General features: G+C 44.6%; 1 protein-coding gene across 1 annotated transcript in view; it reads right to left on the reverse strand.

Annotated features, from left to right (window-relative positions):
* LRPPRC (leucine rich pentatricopeptide repeat containing) overlaps positions 1 to 17,823 on the reverse strand; it is a 172,945-nt gene that overhangs the window by 112,542 nt on the left and 42,580 nt on the right. Inside the window, exons 12-13 of the mRNA XM_077282385.1 lie at positions 1,927 to 2,045; positions 666 to 759 (exon numbers count right to left, since the gene is read on the reverse strand). Coding sequence (XP_077138500.1) covers positions 666 to 759; positions 1,927 to 2,045 — 213 coding nt within the window. The remainder of the gene's footprint in view (positions 1 to 665; positions 760 to 1,926; positions 2,046 to 17,823) is intronic.

Here is a 17,823-nt window from a genome sequence, read left to right on the forward strand (position 1 = left end):
TGCATCGTGGCTGAATGTGTCAGCAGTTCCTGCATGATGAAGGCATTGATGCTATGGACTGGCTGTTAATTCTCCAGACCTGAATCTAATCAAGCACATCTGGGACATCATGTTTTGTTCCATCCACCGTCACGTTGCACACCAGACTGCCAAGGAGTTGACTGATGCTTTATTTCAGGTCTGGGAGATGATCCATCAGGAGAACATTGCCGTCTCATCAGGAGCATGCCCAGACATTGTAGGGAGGTCAAACAGGCACGTGGAGACCACACACACTACTGAGCATCATTTCCTTGTCTTGAGGCATTTCCACTGAAGTTGGATCAGCCTGGAATTTGATTTTCCACTTTGATTTTGAGCATCATTCCAGATCCAGACCTCCATGGGATATTAATTTGGATTTATATTGATCATTTTTTTGTTTTATTGTTCACAATGCATTCCACTATGTAATGAATAAAGATGTGCAACTGGAATATTCATTTGTTTGAGCAGGGTATATAATTTTATCTTTTTTTTTTTTTTTTTTTTTTTTAATCTTCTCCTGATATTGGGGGCCCCTTACAAGATAACAGGCCTATGCCATGACATAAATGAACATAACCAAACAGTTTTATTCCACACAATCATGGCCAATTAGGCAGGACATCCACATGTGTACTTACAAAATGAGTGCACGCTTGTTAGATTCCCAGTGTAGAGTCCACGTCTGACTGCTGAAAGACACACATTTTGAAGATTTTCCAGACATTCTTTATCCTAAAAGAAATGAATAGTTAGAGTCAGATTTATTATGTCAGACTGTTTCATTTGAAAGTATTAAAAAAATATATCTTGTTTTCTGCTTCTAGGCTTAGTAAATCTGTCTAAAGTTGTTCCTAACAACCTTCTCTATAAACCACAAAAACTTTTTACCAAGCATTGTGCAAAAAAAGTAAAAATTTGCAACGCAGTTCACACCAAAAGTTGGTTCAAGCTGATTAAATACGAACCGTTGTGTTTTAATCTGTAAAAAAAAAAAAAAAAAGAAAGGGAATGTCACTCGGGTTTTTGCCATCTCATCTGAGAGCAGCATGATGCAGTGGCAGAGACCCTGATTTCAGCAATGTGTCACTTACTGGGCTGTTTGCTACAGTTTTTGATAAAATCTCAATGTGCTGCAGATCTTGCAGTTCTCTGAATGCTGAGCTGTGTATAACCCCGCCCACACTACTGATTGGCTGCTTTCTGTGTACACTGGGCAAAAATCTGCCAATCAGTAGTTGGGGCGTGGTTGGACTACCTGGCAGCAGGATTACTAGTCCTCTAATGATAATCTCCTGCTAATAAACCTGTGATTTAATCAACACTAGAGCAAGTATGGAATCAAGGGTTCTTTCTCTACATTATGCCACTCTAGGAGCCAAAACCTGTTGACAGATCCTTTTTTAAAGGATAACTCCGACAATCAAGGTCATTTCAGTGGTTTTCTTGTCCTTCAAAACAGACTGCATTATCAAATTTGGGGTTATTCAGTTTGGATCTGTTTACACCCAGGATACAAGGGGCCATCCTCTACGTCCAGAGGAAAGAAGATTTCACGGTTACAGATGGAGAATCTTCACTGGAAGTGCAGAGACACTACAGAAAAACTCTGCTACACCACGTCGTGATGGTTGATTAATCCAACAAGGAGGACCTGGACGTTTTACTAGGAAAAATCTAAGTTATAGGTACCAGATTTCTGAGGATGGGGCGCTGATTTGGAGATTTAGTCCATCCGCCATGTTTAAATTTGGGAAGGAAAATTTACCTTAATATGGGGTAATGAGAATCTGCCTCGTAGGGTTAAATTTGTCATTATCTGAATCACCAGAGTAGGATTATAGGTTGGACGTAGACAGTCCTGTGTCTTAATCAACTACATAACGAAGAAAGAGACAATACCTGCAGAACAGCATGGCCAGAGTTCGCCTCGGAGAAAATCCAAGAGATGCATTTAGGTAAAAAGTCTATTTCCACATCAACCCCCATGGACTTCATAGTTTTCATCATATCAATTAAGCCTTCAGAAGAAAATGTGAAATAATGTATGAGTGTTAGGATTCGAGATCACCAAGCTGAAGATCGAGCCTATATATTCCGTTGTTTCTTTTTTGCTCCTGAGATTTGGCCTCCTCTTTCCTTGTTTATAATTCAGTCTTTTTAGCCAAGTAGGCGTGATCCTCAACATTTCTTCAATGGCATCTTCCTGATGATCACACCTAGTTGGCTAACTAGACTAGATTGATATTCAGGAAACAAAAAAAGTGCCGTATCACATGAACGGAGGTGCGCAAAAACAAAAGAAAAAACGGTGGATTCAGGAGAACAGCGGAATTTACACCAGGTAAAAAAAATAAAAAATAATAATAATTACATATTTAGGTTACGTGACAGCTCTTTTTTTAAAGTCCTTAAAAAGTCCTATAAGTCAGAATGCCTTTTATTGACAGTAATACCTTTTTTCTAGAAAGTATATGTGAATATAAAGAAATCGTTAAACACCATAAAAATATATTTTTTAGAACTATTTAAAAGTATCTGAAAGCTTAAAATGGGAAAAATATACTAAAGCAGCGCAGGCCGTCCCTGTAAAATAGGAGATGGAAATAGACGTAGCGCATCAGTCAGCTGAAGCATTAACTGCCGAGCTGGAGGGCCGGCCGGGCGATCTATAATATTTACAAGATTTTGCTTTCATTCCATTACGCACAGTTATCTTCCTTATGTCAAAAGTTCTACAGGTATTGACATCTCGCTAGTACAAGAGGCATTAGCAGAAAGCTGCGGGCTTGTGCTCCGTCACAGCATATGCCAATGACTCTCCCCCACCACCACACACACTACTCGCCTTGTAAATTTGGTACTTTTTTTTCCTTAAATGCAAACTTTGAAAAGTCCCCCTGCTCTGCCCTGGAGTGCCACCTATGGAAAAGTGACACTTCCATGAATATTTTATGCAGTGCACTATGGTGCAAGTAATATGATGTGAATTCCCTTTGAGCACTTAAAAATACATGCAGGCAAGTCACACTAAATTAAAGTCGCATCAGCTGCTCAACTTTGCCTTAAACAAAACGCCTTATTTAAAGTCTGAGATGTGAAAAAAAAAAAATTTAAATAAAAAAAAAAAAAAAAAAGGAGAAAGCATTACGGTAATTATGGCACTTTGACTGCAAGAATCATGTGTGCCCAGAGCTAGCAGTCACTTAGTTTGAGCCAAGGTGCTGAGGTTTTTTTTGTTTTTTTCATCCCTTCCCGATGTCTCTCTCGTAAGCAATAATACAGTGGCAAGAATCAGATTAACACTCAGGAATCCGGAAATCTGCAAACCATCAGGGTGGATTCATAGTTGGTTTTACCATAAGTAAGCCACAGTAATGCCACAGCCCAAAAAAAAAAAAAAATCCACAAGGAATTATGGTCAACACTTAGCGTTTTTGCAGGATTTTTTCTCATGTGCAGCAAAAAAATAAAAATAAAAATTGCCTTTGACAATACCAGCAAAAAAAATGAGATTTCAAGGGGGGCGTGGCTATGTAGCTGAAGAGAGAAGTCGTACCCTGGGAGAGCTCCCAACATCCTGATGACATCCTGCCACTCAGACCCCTTTAAAGTGCGGGCTGCTTGTGATTTGTAGTCCCCTTGGACCCTGGAGAGTGTGTGGCTGCTGCGGGAGGCGCTGTGAGATCCAGAGGAGAGCAGGGAGCCAGCGGGGCCTGCAGGAGCGGTGAGGCCTGTGTGAGACGGCGGCCATTTTTACAGGCGCGCGCTCTGATAAGGCACAGAGCGGCGCCAGCACCCATCGGTCCCGGGACTCCCCCCCCCCCCTTAGCTTTGGATACTGTTTGGTGCTTGCGGTGCCAGCGACTGGACTCTGGTGCACCAGGAACCGGGGAGTTTTGATCGGCGGTGCCGGCGTGGGCAGCAGTTATTACAGAGGTGCGCGCTCTGGTGAGAGGAGACGCGGCGCCGAGCACTATATCTGTAGCGCTGCTTGGGAGGTGGACACGCATCCTGCACTACATTGAGGGGACAAGCAGTGAGTGCTCTGGGAAATTGGGCCCCGCGTTCCCTTATCTGAAGACACCTGCCCTAGTGGTGCTAGTGATTTGGAGGGTCTGGCCCCCCTCCCCCCCTCGCCGCTGCTGCGGACTCCCCCCCCGGGGCATAGAACTCTGCTGTAATCTGGGTTCTGAAGCACCTGCTACTATAGGCGCTCTACATACCCAAGGCTGCCTCATAGCAGTACATAGGCAATCTCTGCCGGCTCTGCTATTTATCTGAGATTGGAACTTGACACTATTTCAGATCATAACTTTAGCTACCTTGCTGCCTCTCATTCCAGTCAGCTATGCAGCACTCCAAAGGATCAGGAACGGCTGATAGACTGAAAAAATTTGCCAGAGAGGACCCCTCGGATGGTGGGCGGACCCTCAGGAATAACCCCTCACAGACTCAGAGTAAAGGTCGTCCTTCTGATAGTAATGAGGAGGGGGAACAAGATGAGTTAACCCTTAAACAGGCCTCTGAACAACTAATGCAGGCTATCTACTTAACTAGATCCTCTCTTACTGAAAAGATAGAAGATGTACACACTGAGGTGGGCCGTCTGAGACTAGACATGCAGACTATGGGAGGACGCATCGCGGAGGTGGAAACAAGAGTGTCACAAATAGAAGATACCATTACGCCCATGGAGACTAAATTGACAAAGGTGGCTGGCTCCATAAATGCCTGGAAACAAAAAGCGGATGACCTGGAGAATAGATTGCGTCGGAATAACATTCGTATTATTGGTCTACCGGAGCGCTCGGAGGGCCAACGATCTGAGGAATTCCTAGAGGATTGGCTTAAGACTTCTCTGGAAGGCGAATTCTCCTCAACCTTCTCTGTGGAGAGGGCCCATAGAGTCCCCACGAAGCCCCTCCCTCCTGGAGCTCCGCCAAGACTTTTCTTGGCGCGTATTCTCAATTGCAAGGATAAAGATGCTATTCTACGTCTGGCACGACAGAAGAGCCCTATCAAGTTCCAGAATGCCACAATCTCGATCTTTCCGGATTTCTCCATGGAGCTTCAGAAGCAGCGGGCACGGTTCCAAGAAATTAAGAAAACTCAGAGACCGGAATGTTGTATACTCCATGATTTATCCTGCTCGCCTGCGGGTCGTTCATGAGGGTTCCTCTATATTTTTTACTGATCCGGAGGAGGCGACTGAGTGGTTACGGGTCCACAAGGTGTCCAATGTAAAGACATCCTAATGTACTTGAGTGGATAATTATATAGTGAAGCTTTCTATGTGGGTGTCTAACCTACCAACAATACCTAACGCTAAATCTAGCGAGGGTATCCCCGTTTTCACCTGATAATAGGAGCATGGGACGACGCTCCTACATTGTTTGGTTTTTGGTTTGTTTCTCTTTCTATGTTTGTTTTATCTGTTTTGTAGGTAGAAACCGCCGCCAATGGATCTCTCGGCCTCTATGTGTTATCCTTAGGCCCTTCCCGGACAATATCTATATTTTGATGAGTGAACATGGGGTCTGAAATAATATGCATGACCTGGAACGTGCGGGGTATTAAATCTCCCCAGAAAAAGATTAAGGTATTTTCACAGATCAAGCGCTATCACCTACACATCGTAGCGTCGGTTGAGACACATCTGACTAGGGACATAGCCCCATGTGTACAGAAACCGTGGGTGCAATGGTCCATACACGCGTTCCACACTAGTTACTCAAGAGGGGTCTCACTGTTAATTCACAGGGACGTTAGATGGGAGATGAGGGAGGCTAAGAGGGATTCTGAAGGTCGATTCGTCTTTGTACATGCATTAATTAACTCTTGTGAATACGTCATATTATGTGTTAACAACCCTCCTCCAGCTAATCTATTAATACTTCGGATGGCAATGAGCTTCGCCCTAAGCTTTCCGGACGCAAACGTCATATGCATGGGAGATTTCAATCTGGTCATGGACGCCCGCTTGGATAGGCTGAGACTGGGTGATGATATAGCGGGGGAACTCTCCTCTCAGGCTCCATCCCCATTAGCTTTATTTATGGAGGGTAGTGGTTGGTTGGATTTGTGGAGAACGTGCCATCCGGGGGTAAAAGGCTATACCTGTCACTCATCTACCAGACGTTCTCTCTCTCGCCTGGACTATATATTTGGATCCAAAGGGTTGGCAACATGGGTGGATAGTGTTGAACATAGCAATAGGAGAATTTCTGACCACAGCCCGGTTATTCTTAAACTTAAATTTGGGCACTCAAATAGCGGCATAGTGTGGAAATTGAATCCATTTTGGCTTAAATTAATAGATTCCAATGATAGAACTGTGGACCAGTTGAATGGCTTTATTTTATCCCACCCGGAACCCCAAAATACTAATTTATTCTGGGATGCCCTTAAGGCATATCTAAGGGGGTGCCTATCTTCTACGATATCTTACATAAAAAGGGTGACCTCGAGGGAGGATGACGAGTCGGAGCAACGACTAAAAGATTCGGAGTCTGCATATATATCTGATCCAACTAATGGTAATAGACTTGAGTGGCTAACTTCCCAGAGGCTATATGTTCATCATACAGACAATCTAAACGTAAACTATTTTTTACTCGCCAATCCTTTTTTGAATTGGGAAACCAGGCTAGCTAATTTTTGGCTTTTCTGATACGCCAACACAATGTCTCCAATACTATACTATAGATTCGAACACCAGACGGATCATTGGTGTCCTCGACTGAGGAGATACTTCGCTGCTTTCACGATTATTATAAGTCGCTATATACATCTAAGTGTGACTTTAATATTCTGGAAAACCTGGATTATTTATCGGATGTAACATTTCCCCTACTGACCCCAGCTCAGCGAGCCTTTATGGACGCGGAGTTTACCCTGGAGGAGGTTGAACATGCTTTGATGGATATGGCCTCTGGGAAGGCCCCTGGCCCAGACGGGTTTCCCATTGAATTATACAGGAAGTATCACGATATACTGGCACCACTCTTGTTGAAGGTGTACCGGGGGGTGTGGGAGGAGGGTTCTATGCCCTACACGTTCTACGACGCAAACATTATTGTACTTAAAAAGAAGGGGAAGGACCCATTGGAATGTGGATCTTACAGGCCTATCTCACTAGTAAATGTAGACTATAAAATCTTTACTAAAATCCTAGCTACAAGACTAAATTCGATTATATTAGACCTTATACATCCAGACCAAACGGGTTTTATGCCGGGCAAAAATACTTTGATCAACATTAGACGGGTCCAATCAGTAGTCCAGTGTAGCTCATTGGAACCAGATAACTCCTGGGCACTGGCATCGCTGGATGCGGCCAAAGCCTTTGACTCTCTTGAGTGGCCCTTCCTATCAGCATGTTTGAAAAAATATGGTTTTGGGGATAAATTCTTGAAGTGGGTAGGTTTATTGTATATGAAACCCAAGGCCCGTATAATTGTTAACGGCTCCATCTCTAAATCTTTTTCATTGTACAGAGGGACCCGCCAGGGGTGCCCCCTCTCCCCGGCGCTCTTTGCCCTCGCAATAGAGGCCCTGGCGATACGTGTAAGGTCCTCTGCTGACATTAAAGGCATAAATATAGCTGGTCGTGTGGACACCATTGGTCTATATGCTGATGACACTTTATGCTACCTCCCCTAATCCCTACACCAAGTAAGGAACTGTTTATCTCTGCTTCAATTCTCCCCATCCATCTCACCTCCTCCTCAGAACTGTTCCTTAACATACAATCCTCTGTCTCCAAGCACAGACAGCCCCCTCATGCCCTCTACTGCTACCACCTGCTAACACTTTCTCTGCTCCTTCTCACTGCTGGTGATATCTCTCCAAATCCTGGTCCTCCTCACCACATTCCCACAGTAATTTCTACCTCCCATCCACGTTCTATCACAAATTTCCGTAACCTCTCTAACCTTATACCCATTCGCCCAGCCCCCACTTCCCCAGTCCCACTAACAGGAGCTCTGTGGAACGCTCACTCTGTCTGCAACAAGCTTTCCTACATCCATGATCTCTTTGTTACTACCAAACTTTCCTTCCTCGCCATCACCGAAACCTGGCTCACCCCTTCCGACACAGCCTCCCCTGTTGCACTCTCTTACGGTGGCTTCCACCTTTCTCTCACCCCCCGCTGCAGCAGCAAACATGGCGGAAGAGTTGGTTTTCTCCTGTCAGATAACTGCTCCTTCACCCCAATCCCACTTCCACCCTCTGTTACCCTCCCTTCCTTTGAGGTGCACTCTGTGCGCATCTACTCCCCCTCCAACCTCCAACAGGCTGTCATTTACCGCCCCCCAGGGCCAGCCACCACCTTCTTTGACCACTTCACCACCTGGCTACTTCATTTCCTTTCCGCGGACATCCCCACTATCATCATGGGCGACTTCAACATCCCCATTGACACTTCCCTCTCAGCTGCCCCTAAACTTCTATCTCTCACTTCCTCCTTCAGCCTCACTCAATGGTCTTCTGCAGCCACTCACAAAGATGGTCACACACTGGACCTCATCTTCACCCGCCTCTGCTCCCTATCTAAGCTCTCTAACTCACCTCTTCCTCTCTCTGACCACAACCTTCTCACATTCTCTTCCCTCTCCACTCAATGTCTACAATCCCCACCACACAAACTTTCACACCCTCGCAGAAATCTTAAACATCTTGACCTACATTCATTCTCTGAATCCCTCCTCCCTCTCACAGACATAAGTTCTTTACACAATGCGGATGACGCTGCCGCTCTATATAACACCACAATAGCTGTAGCTCTGGAATCTGCTGCCCCACTTACACATACCAAAGCTCGCAAAATCAACAGACAGCCCTGGCACACCAGCCTGACCAAAGAACTGAGGCGAGCTTCCAGGGCTGCTGAGCGCAGATGAAAAAGATCCCACTCCAACGACCACTTCATCGCATTCAAACAGTCCCTCACTACTTTCAAGACCACACTCGCCACAGCTAAACAAACCTACTTCTCATCTCTCATATCCTCCCTGTCTCACAACCCTAAACAGTTATTCAACACCTTCAACTCTCTCCTCCGTCCCTCAGCATCTCCTCCCTCCCCACTTATCTCCGCTGAAGACTTTGCCTCATTTTTCAAGCAGAAGATTGAGAACATCAGAGACAGTTTTAGTCGACAACCCCCAGAGCCCTTCCTCCCAACTTCCCAGCCCTCCACCTCCAAAACCAACTTCTCCACCATTACAGAAGATCAACTCTCCACTCTCTCAAGATCGCATCTCACCACCTGTGCACTTGACCCACTCCCATCCGACTTCATCCCAAACCTCACCACAGTCTTCATCCCAACCCTAACCCATCTCTTCAACCTATCACTAACAACTGGTGTTTTCCCCTCAAGCTTTAAACATGCCTCAATCACACCTATCCTCAAAAAGCCTTCTCTTGACCCATCCTCTGTATCTAGCTATCGCCCTATATCACTTCTCCCTTATGCCTCCAAACTACTGGAACACCACGTCTACCTTGAACTGTCCTCCCATCTCTCTTCTTGCTCCCTCTTTGACCGCTTACAATCTGGCTCCCGGTCACACCACTCCACTGAAACTGCCCTAACTAAGGTCACCAATGACCTCTTAACAGCCACGAGCAAGCGACACTACTCTGTCCTCCTCGACCTGTCGGCCTGCCTTTGACACAGTGGACCATTCCCTATTATTACAGACCCTCTCATCCCTTGGCATCACAGACTTGGCCCTATCCTGGATCTCATCATACCTAACAGACCGGACATTCAGCGTCTCCCACTCACACACCACCTCCTCACCTCGCCCCCTATCTGTCGGAGTTCCACAAGGTTCAGTCCTTGGGCCCCTGCTCTTCTCCATTTACACCTTTGGCCTGGGACAGCTCATAGAATCTCATGGCTTCCAGTATCACCTCTATGCTGATGACACACAGATCTACATCTCTGGACCAGATATCACCTCCCTACTAACCAGAATCCCTCAATGTCTGTCCACTATTTCATCCTTCTTCACCGCTAGATTTCTGAAACTTAACATGGACAAAACAGAATTCATCATCTTTCCCCCATCTCACGCGACCCCCCCCAACGAACCTATCCATTACAGTGCATGGCTGCCCACTCTCCCCAGTCCCACAAGCTCCCTGCCTCGGGGTAATCCTTGACGGTGATCTCTCCTTCAAACCACATATCCAAGCCCTTTCCACTTCCTGCCGACTTCAACTCAAAAATATTTCACGAATCCGTACATTCCTCAACCAAGAATCTGCAAAAACCCTAGTCCATGCCCTCATCATCTCTCGCCTTGACTACTGCAACCTCCTGCTCTGTGGCCTCCCCTCTAACACTCTCGCACCCCTCCAATCTATTCTAAACTCTGCTGCCCGACTAATCCACCTGTCCCCCCGCTTTTCCCCGGCCCCTCCCCTCTGTCAATCCCTTCACTGGCTCCCCATTGCCCAGAGACTCCAGTACAAAACCCTAACCCTGACATACAAAGTCATCCACAACCTGTCTCCTCCATACATCTGTGACCTCGTCTCCCGGTACTTACCTACACGCAACCTCCGATCCTCACAAGATCTCCTTCTCTACTCCCCTCTTATCTCCTCTTCCCACAGTCGTATACAAGATTTCTCTCGCGTATCACCCCTACTCTGGAACCCTCTACCACAACACATCAGACTCTCGCCTACCATCGAAACCTTCAAAAAGAGCCTGAAGACCCACCTCTTCCGACAAGCCTACAACCTGCAGTAACCACCGATCAACCAAACCACTGCATGACCAGCTCTATCCTCATCTACTGTATTCTCACCCATCCCTTGTAGATTGTGAGCCTTCGCGGGCAGGGTCCTCTCTCCTCCTGTACCAGTTATGACTTGTATTGTTTAAGAATATTGTACTTGTTTTTATTATGCATTTCCCTCCTCACATGTAAAGCGCCATGGAATAAATGGCGCTATAACAATAAATAATAATAATGATAATGACATGGTGATATTTATGGATAAGGTGGAGGTAACACTACCGCAGGTAATTGCTACTGTAGATAAATTTAGTAGACACTCAGGCCTATACATAAATTGGGATAAATCAGCGTTGATGCCTCTCTCCCATATTCCGATGCCCGGCCTTGGGACCCTTTCTTCCCTCCCTATTGTACCCAGCTTTAAATACCTGGGTATATATATCTCTCAATGTAGTAGATCTGATCTACAACTTAATATATTCCCGTTGTTAGAATTAGTTAAATCTAAATTTGCAGCTTGGAGCAAACTTCCGCTATCTGTAGCCGGCCATGTCAACTTAATCAAAATGATACTGCTTCCCAAGCTCTGTTACTGTCTTCAACACAGTGCTGTGCTAATCCCTAAATTCTTCTTTACAAGTCTGAATTCTCAAATCACATCTTTCATATGGGGGAAATCTAGGCCCAAACTTAAACGGTCTACGCTGCAGAGACCAAAGCAGGGGGGGTGGGGCTGCGTTGCCAGATTTTTATTTATATTACTTGGCTGGTCAGGTTAGAGCGCTCAATAAATGGATGCCCAATAATTGCCTTCCTAACGCTGAAAGTCATCTACTTCATGCGGCTCAAACTGACTGTCCACTAAACTTTCTAGAGTTGGAGAAAATTAATATCCCTCGTATGCTACCCTTGCTTCGCTTGGCACGGTCAGTTTGGAAGCAAATCAAAAAACTGTAGGATTCATAGATATTGTGGCGGAGATGCCCCTGTGGAGAAATGGCTATTTCTCAACTTTATTGAATCACCCGTCAACCGACTTCTGGATTGGGCATGGTGTCTCTTCAATAGCTGATCTGTATGATGGGGGGGTTTTGTGTCTTTTGAGCAATTGCAAACCAAGTATGATATACCGAGATCCAAATTTTTCCGATATCTACAGCTACGGTCAGCCGTACAATCATACATGAGACAGGCAGGTGTAGGTCGTGCTATATCCTCTTTAAACTTGATAGGAATTCTTAAATCGCAGGGCCCCCAAGGTCTTATCTCCTCCTTATATACCTATATGCTATCTTCGGGAGCTACGTCTACTGTAACTTCTATTAAAGGGAAGTGTGGGGGGGGGGGGGGGGGGGACTTCTTTCTAATATGCAAGAGGAGGAACGGGAGGACATCCTTGAATCTCCAATTAAAGTATCCCCATCAGTTAACAACAGGATGACCAAGTTATACATACTACACCAATCGTACTTAACTCCGACAAGGCTCTTTAAGGTGGGTCGGTTTCAAACATCTGAGTGTGTGCGATGCCGTGCTTTAGATGCAGACTTCATCCACATGATATGGAGGTGTCCTGTTATTCTTCAATACTGGAGGGAGGTGACATCACTACTTGCATCACTTATCAATTCCAGTTCCCCTTGACCCACTAGTTTGTATATTTGGAGTATGGGAGGAGGAGACTTGGGATCATTACATTGACATTTTCTTACGCGAGATGCTCTTTATGGCACGGAAGGTACTTGCTTTGCGGTGGATGGGGAGCTCAAATCCATCTACAATTACTTGGATTGATTTGGTTAATTCGATCATTCCATATGAACGCACGTTATATCAGAATAGAGGATGTCCGGGAAAATTTGAAAAGATCTGGGGTAGGTGGAATTCTTCCCATCTTACCCTGTAGATTTATCGTGGGTTGGGGATATCACGTGGATGGGGCAGGCACGAAGCATTGCGGCGAGTTAGTAGTTAGAGTACAGTTTTATTTCAGGAGTTCTGGTTTTATGAGTTTTCCTATTTACATAATTCACATGTTACAATCGACTCAACAATTCTAATAATCACAAGATAATGCTGGTTATAGGTGAAAGTTATATTTTATTATCTGCTCACCAATGCACGATTTATATGTATCACATACTATGTTCAACAATCTTGGATGCAAAATGTATGTAACACTACTTATTTTGTTGTTAATAAACGAATAAAAAAAAAAAAAATGAGATTTCAAAAATGAAATTCAAACGTAGAAGGATTTTTCTTAGATAATGGACATTGGTTTTAAATCTGCTGCATGTCTATACTTTCAGCATTTTTTACCCAATTTTCTAAGAAATGTAAGAAAAAAAAAACAAAAAAAAACACCACAGCAAAAAATGCACGTATTTTACGCAGTTTTTTCTGCCAACACTCTGGCTTTTAGTACAGAAAGAAAAAGCTGTGTTGGAATATACACTTATTGCTTTGGATTTGGCCTTGGATAAGCCCCGGAATAACACTTTGCGTTGCGGTGAAGTTGATGACAAAATCTCAAATCCAAAATCCGTAACGTGTATAAAAAAAAAAGTTATGTTGAAGAACGTGTTTCTGTAGCTTAAAAAAAAAAAATACACAGTATATATTGCACAAATTTGACATGTATAAAAGAATTCATGGTGAAAAATTTCTGCAGTGCACTAGAGATGTATCTATAGATATATCTATCTATACATCTATTATCCAGAAAAATGAAGGCAGCAATAGAAAAAATAAAAAAGTGGTTTATTGGCCCATGTGCGACGTTTCAGTCCAGACACAGACACACAGTTCAGACACAGATCGGGCGCCAGACACAGATCGGGCGCCAGACACAGATCGGGCGCCAGACACAGATCGGGCGCCAGACACAGATCGGGCGCCAGACACAGATCGGGCGCCAGACACAGATCGGGCGCCAGACACAGATCGGGCGCCAGACACAGATCGGGCGCCAGACACAGATCGGGCGCCAGACACAGATCGGGCGCCAGACACAGATCGGGCGCCAGACACAGATCGGGCGCCAGACACTTGTTTGGGCACTTACAAACAAGCGTATTTCAGTTGAATTAAGTGCAGTTAAAGCACTTAATATATTTCCATGTGAGAAAAGACAATGTGTTACCCACAGCTGCCTGCACGAAAATATGAAATATCAATCTGTTTATTGCATTTTAAGCCATTATATGACTTTTTTTTTTTTTTTTTTATTTAAGTGCAGGACGCTGTGACTGTGCACTTGACAACACAATACCATTTTTTATATGCATTTTTTTTCCAGACTCAATACATGCCAATAAAAAAAAATATATATTTTTAGCGCCTGACAACTGAGAGATTTCCAATTTTTAACAGATTTTGATATGCTAAAAATAATTTTAAAAAAATTGTAACAAACACCAGATTTAAAAAAAATAGGTCATTTTCTGATTATTTTTTCCTGTTAATATAGACTTTGAGATACTTGAGGACTGGGGTATACAAGAAATAAAGCAAGCCCAATATAGGACTAATGACTGGGGATGAGAGAGCACTAAAATGCTCAGATGCTCGTTAAATGGAACCGAGCTATTCCTAATACTCACATGCTCGTTTCAAGTAACGAGTATAATGAGAGCCAATGGAAAATCCAAGCTTTTTTTCTGGCAGACCCTACAAGGCGCTGTGTCTGGTGGGCAGTGAAAACGTTGAAATGAAAGCAAACATTGCTGAATGGAAGGAAAACAGCATATGGAAGACCCCTGGAAGCATCTCCGACTCCTAGGTCGCTGCTGAGAACAATGGTGTCACACTTTTACTCCACTTTAAGGACTGACAATAAAACATTTTGAACCGACAAGAAATTGGAGCTTACAGTAAAAAAAAAAAAAAGAAAAATGCTTTCCTGTATAATAACTTTTATATAAGACAACATTTCCAAAAGGATTAAAAAAAAAAGTTAAAGAATTTAAATTTTGATTTAAAAAAAAATTGGAAATGTTGTGTAATTTATGAAGGAAGCAAAGAGTGCCAAAATTGGATGGAAGAGGGACTCAGCAATACCCTGCAATAGACATAAAGGAAGGCCTCAAAACACATTCTGTTCAAATTGTCATGTATTGGTACTCCTAGTTTCATAAATATTACACACTAAGTCCCAAAAATTACAAGCAGGGTCATCTATACACCCTTGAAGGCATCAACTGGCGGACCTCATTCAAATATTGTGAACAAAGTGTAGTTGTGGTACTTCTACACTCATAAAAGCTGTGCACACAGTACAAAGCCAGTAAATATTAAAAGGAGGGTCATCCATAGACCCTACAAGATAACTGGAGGGCCTCATTCAAATATTCAAGATTAAAAACACTATGTGCTGCTGTCATCTGGTGGTGTGGAAAAGTTGGGGATAATCCAGGTTTTGTTCATTTTTATCACAGTGGGATTATCAGCACTTTCTTTTGACAGGCAAAAGCTCCTTTGTCATAAATCGCCCCCTGGGGGGGCGTGTCCTAGCTGGCCATGTGAGCGGACGCAGGGAAGAGCGCTCCCGCTGCCAGAAGGACAAAAAAATCCTGCTTTAACCCCGATTTTTGGGTATACTTACTTAAATCCGGCTGACTGAGGGTCCGGAGAGTGCAGCAGTGTGGAGCGGTGGGTCCGGAGTCGGCAGCGATGTCAAGGAGGCGGCAGAAAGACGCTGGCACCGGCGATGCAGAAGCCGGCCAAGATGGCGCCGAAGTGAGGAAGAACGCTGACAGATAGAACGCCGCATGTCAGCGGCACATGGAGGTGGCTGCGAAGCTGCAGCAGTTTGCCAGGACGGAGGCTGCTGACGAGGCAGAACAAGGATCCGGAGCCGGAGCTGACCTGGAGGTGGAGGAAGCAGGCACGGCTGAGCAGCATGAGGTACAGAAGGGGGAAGAAGGAGGCAATATGGCGGGGGCTAGTGGGGGACCTGAAGACACACCGCAGGGAGAGGGGCCGACCCTTAGGGATGTTATCACCCTGATTTCCTCGTGCCAGCAATCCCTGAACTCCTTGGCCCAGCAGATGCAGGAGGTTAAAGGGGACACGGCACAGATTAATGCAGCCCTACAGAAAATGGACAAACGTATAGGAGTGGTGGAGGAGAGGGTGAGCACGGCAGAAGATCACATAGTTAAATTACAGAAAGCTGAAAAGAAGTTCGCCCAAACAATAGCCGAGCTCGCCGCCAAAAATGAGGATCCCATCCCATCACAGCCCCCTGCCCCAGGAGCGAACCCTCGTACCATGCTTGCTAAAATACTCAATTACAGGGATAGAGACATTATCCTCAGAAAGGCAAGAGAGATGGAAGATCTGACGGCTGGAGGTCAAAAAGCCATTTATCCGGATTATTCCGCTGCGGCTCAAAAGCAGCGGATGAAATTTACTGGAGTCAAGCGACGACTGAGGGAGCTGGGAGTGCAGTATTCAGTGATGTTTCCCGCCAAGCTGAGAATGGTGGCTTTCAATAAGACTCACTTTTTTTTTTTTTTTTTTTTTTAACACCGGAGGACGCTACCCAGTGGCTTGATATCAATGAGAAGAAGCTTAAGGGAATAGGCGACTGACATTGCGGCGAGACCCAGCTGGGATTTGTTTTTTCTGATGGAGGAGAGCTCTGTGATTGTTAGCATTGGTTAAAAAGTTGAGCAACTGTTGGAGGCTTTGCTGAGCCATATTGAAGAAATGGCCGGAGGGGATAGTACCGACTACAAAAGTATGGGGGAGGAGGGACAGTTTGGGTACTGTAAACTGGTTTGGTACTTTTTCTATATGTTCATATGAGTTGAAATGTTAAGATACATTACAGTGAAAGTTGGGGGGGGGAAATGCGACTGTTATGGTAGCGGGACGCGAATGGAGAGGGTTAAGTAAAGGAGAGTGTTCGCGGTGGGCAGTGGAACCCCACTCTTGATGAGAGGAAGAATGTACTAGCATTGCTATTGCTAGATTGTTATACATGGCTAGAAAGGTAATAGCTCGGAATTGGATTAGGGAAGAATCGCCGTCAAGAGGAGAATTCCTCCAGTATGTGAAACAGGGTCTGACACTGGAAAAAGGGTTTTATAAAAAAAAGAGGGAAAATCGAGATGTTCAATAAAATGTGGTCTCCGTGGATTGCTATGGGATAGGGGTATTATAGTGAGAGACTTAATTCATGTTCCTAATTAATGGTAATGTAAACTGAGGTTATATTATTGGTTGAGGGATTAGATATGATATTGGTTTAATGATGAAAGTGCTAAGCAAGATGAGCTGCTTTGATGGGTTAGGGTGGGGGGAGGGGGGATTAAAGGTGATTGTTTGAAGGGAGGGGGGGGGAAGATTTGTAATGAAAATAAGAATGTACCATGTAATTTACCTTGTTATTCTTAATAAAAATTTATTTGAATTAAAAAATAAATCGCCCCCTGGAGGCACTAAAATCTCGCTCAGATAAGACGCTTGCGGCAGGGCAGCACAACACCCCCAAGGCATAGAGGGACAGATTAAGCCAGGTTTCCAATTTGAGACCCAATAGTTGAAGGTCGCAGACTACACTGGTTTTGTCAGCCAAGTATCACTTTACCATCTTTAAAAACTTTCCCTCCTTAAAAATACCCAATCATCAGAGACTAGACGCTGGAGGGCATCATGAAATTGGACCAGACCTTTGACTATGTACCCCTGACTATGCTGTACCTAGTGTGTGTCTCCTTCGCCTATCCTCTTTCAAAGCTTGCCCCCTGCCGCTAGCGACTGATGGGAATTTTCTCAACATATTTTCCATAATGACATTCTGGATAGCACAATTTTTGTACATCTTTCCGCATCAGGAAGGAGAGATGCATGGTTCTCCTTGTAGCATGGGTCCAGTAGGGTGACCAACCAGTACTCTTCTTTTGCCCAAGATGAAAATAACGTGAGGGTCAAGGGAAAGGCAGCGGTACATAAAGTCGGCCATTTGCAGCCAACACTTCTCTGTCTCCACCTCGACATTGAACCTCCATCTCCTCCCTCTCTT

The sequence above is a fragment of the Ranitomeya variabilis genome, chromosome 2, assembly GCF_051348905.1.
Source record: "Ranitomeya variabilis isolate aRanVar5 chromosome 2, aRanVar5.hap1, whole genome shotgun sequence".
Taxonomy (NCBI): Eukaryota; Metazoa; Chordata; class Amphibia; order Anura; family Dendrobatidae; genus Ranitomeya; species Ranitomeya variabilis.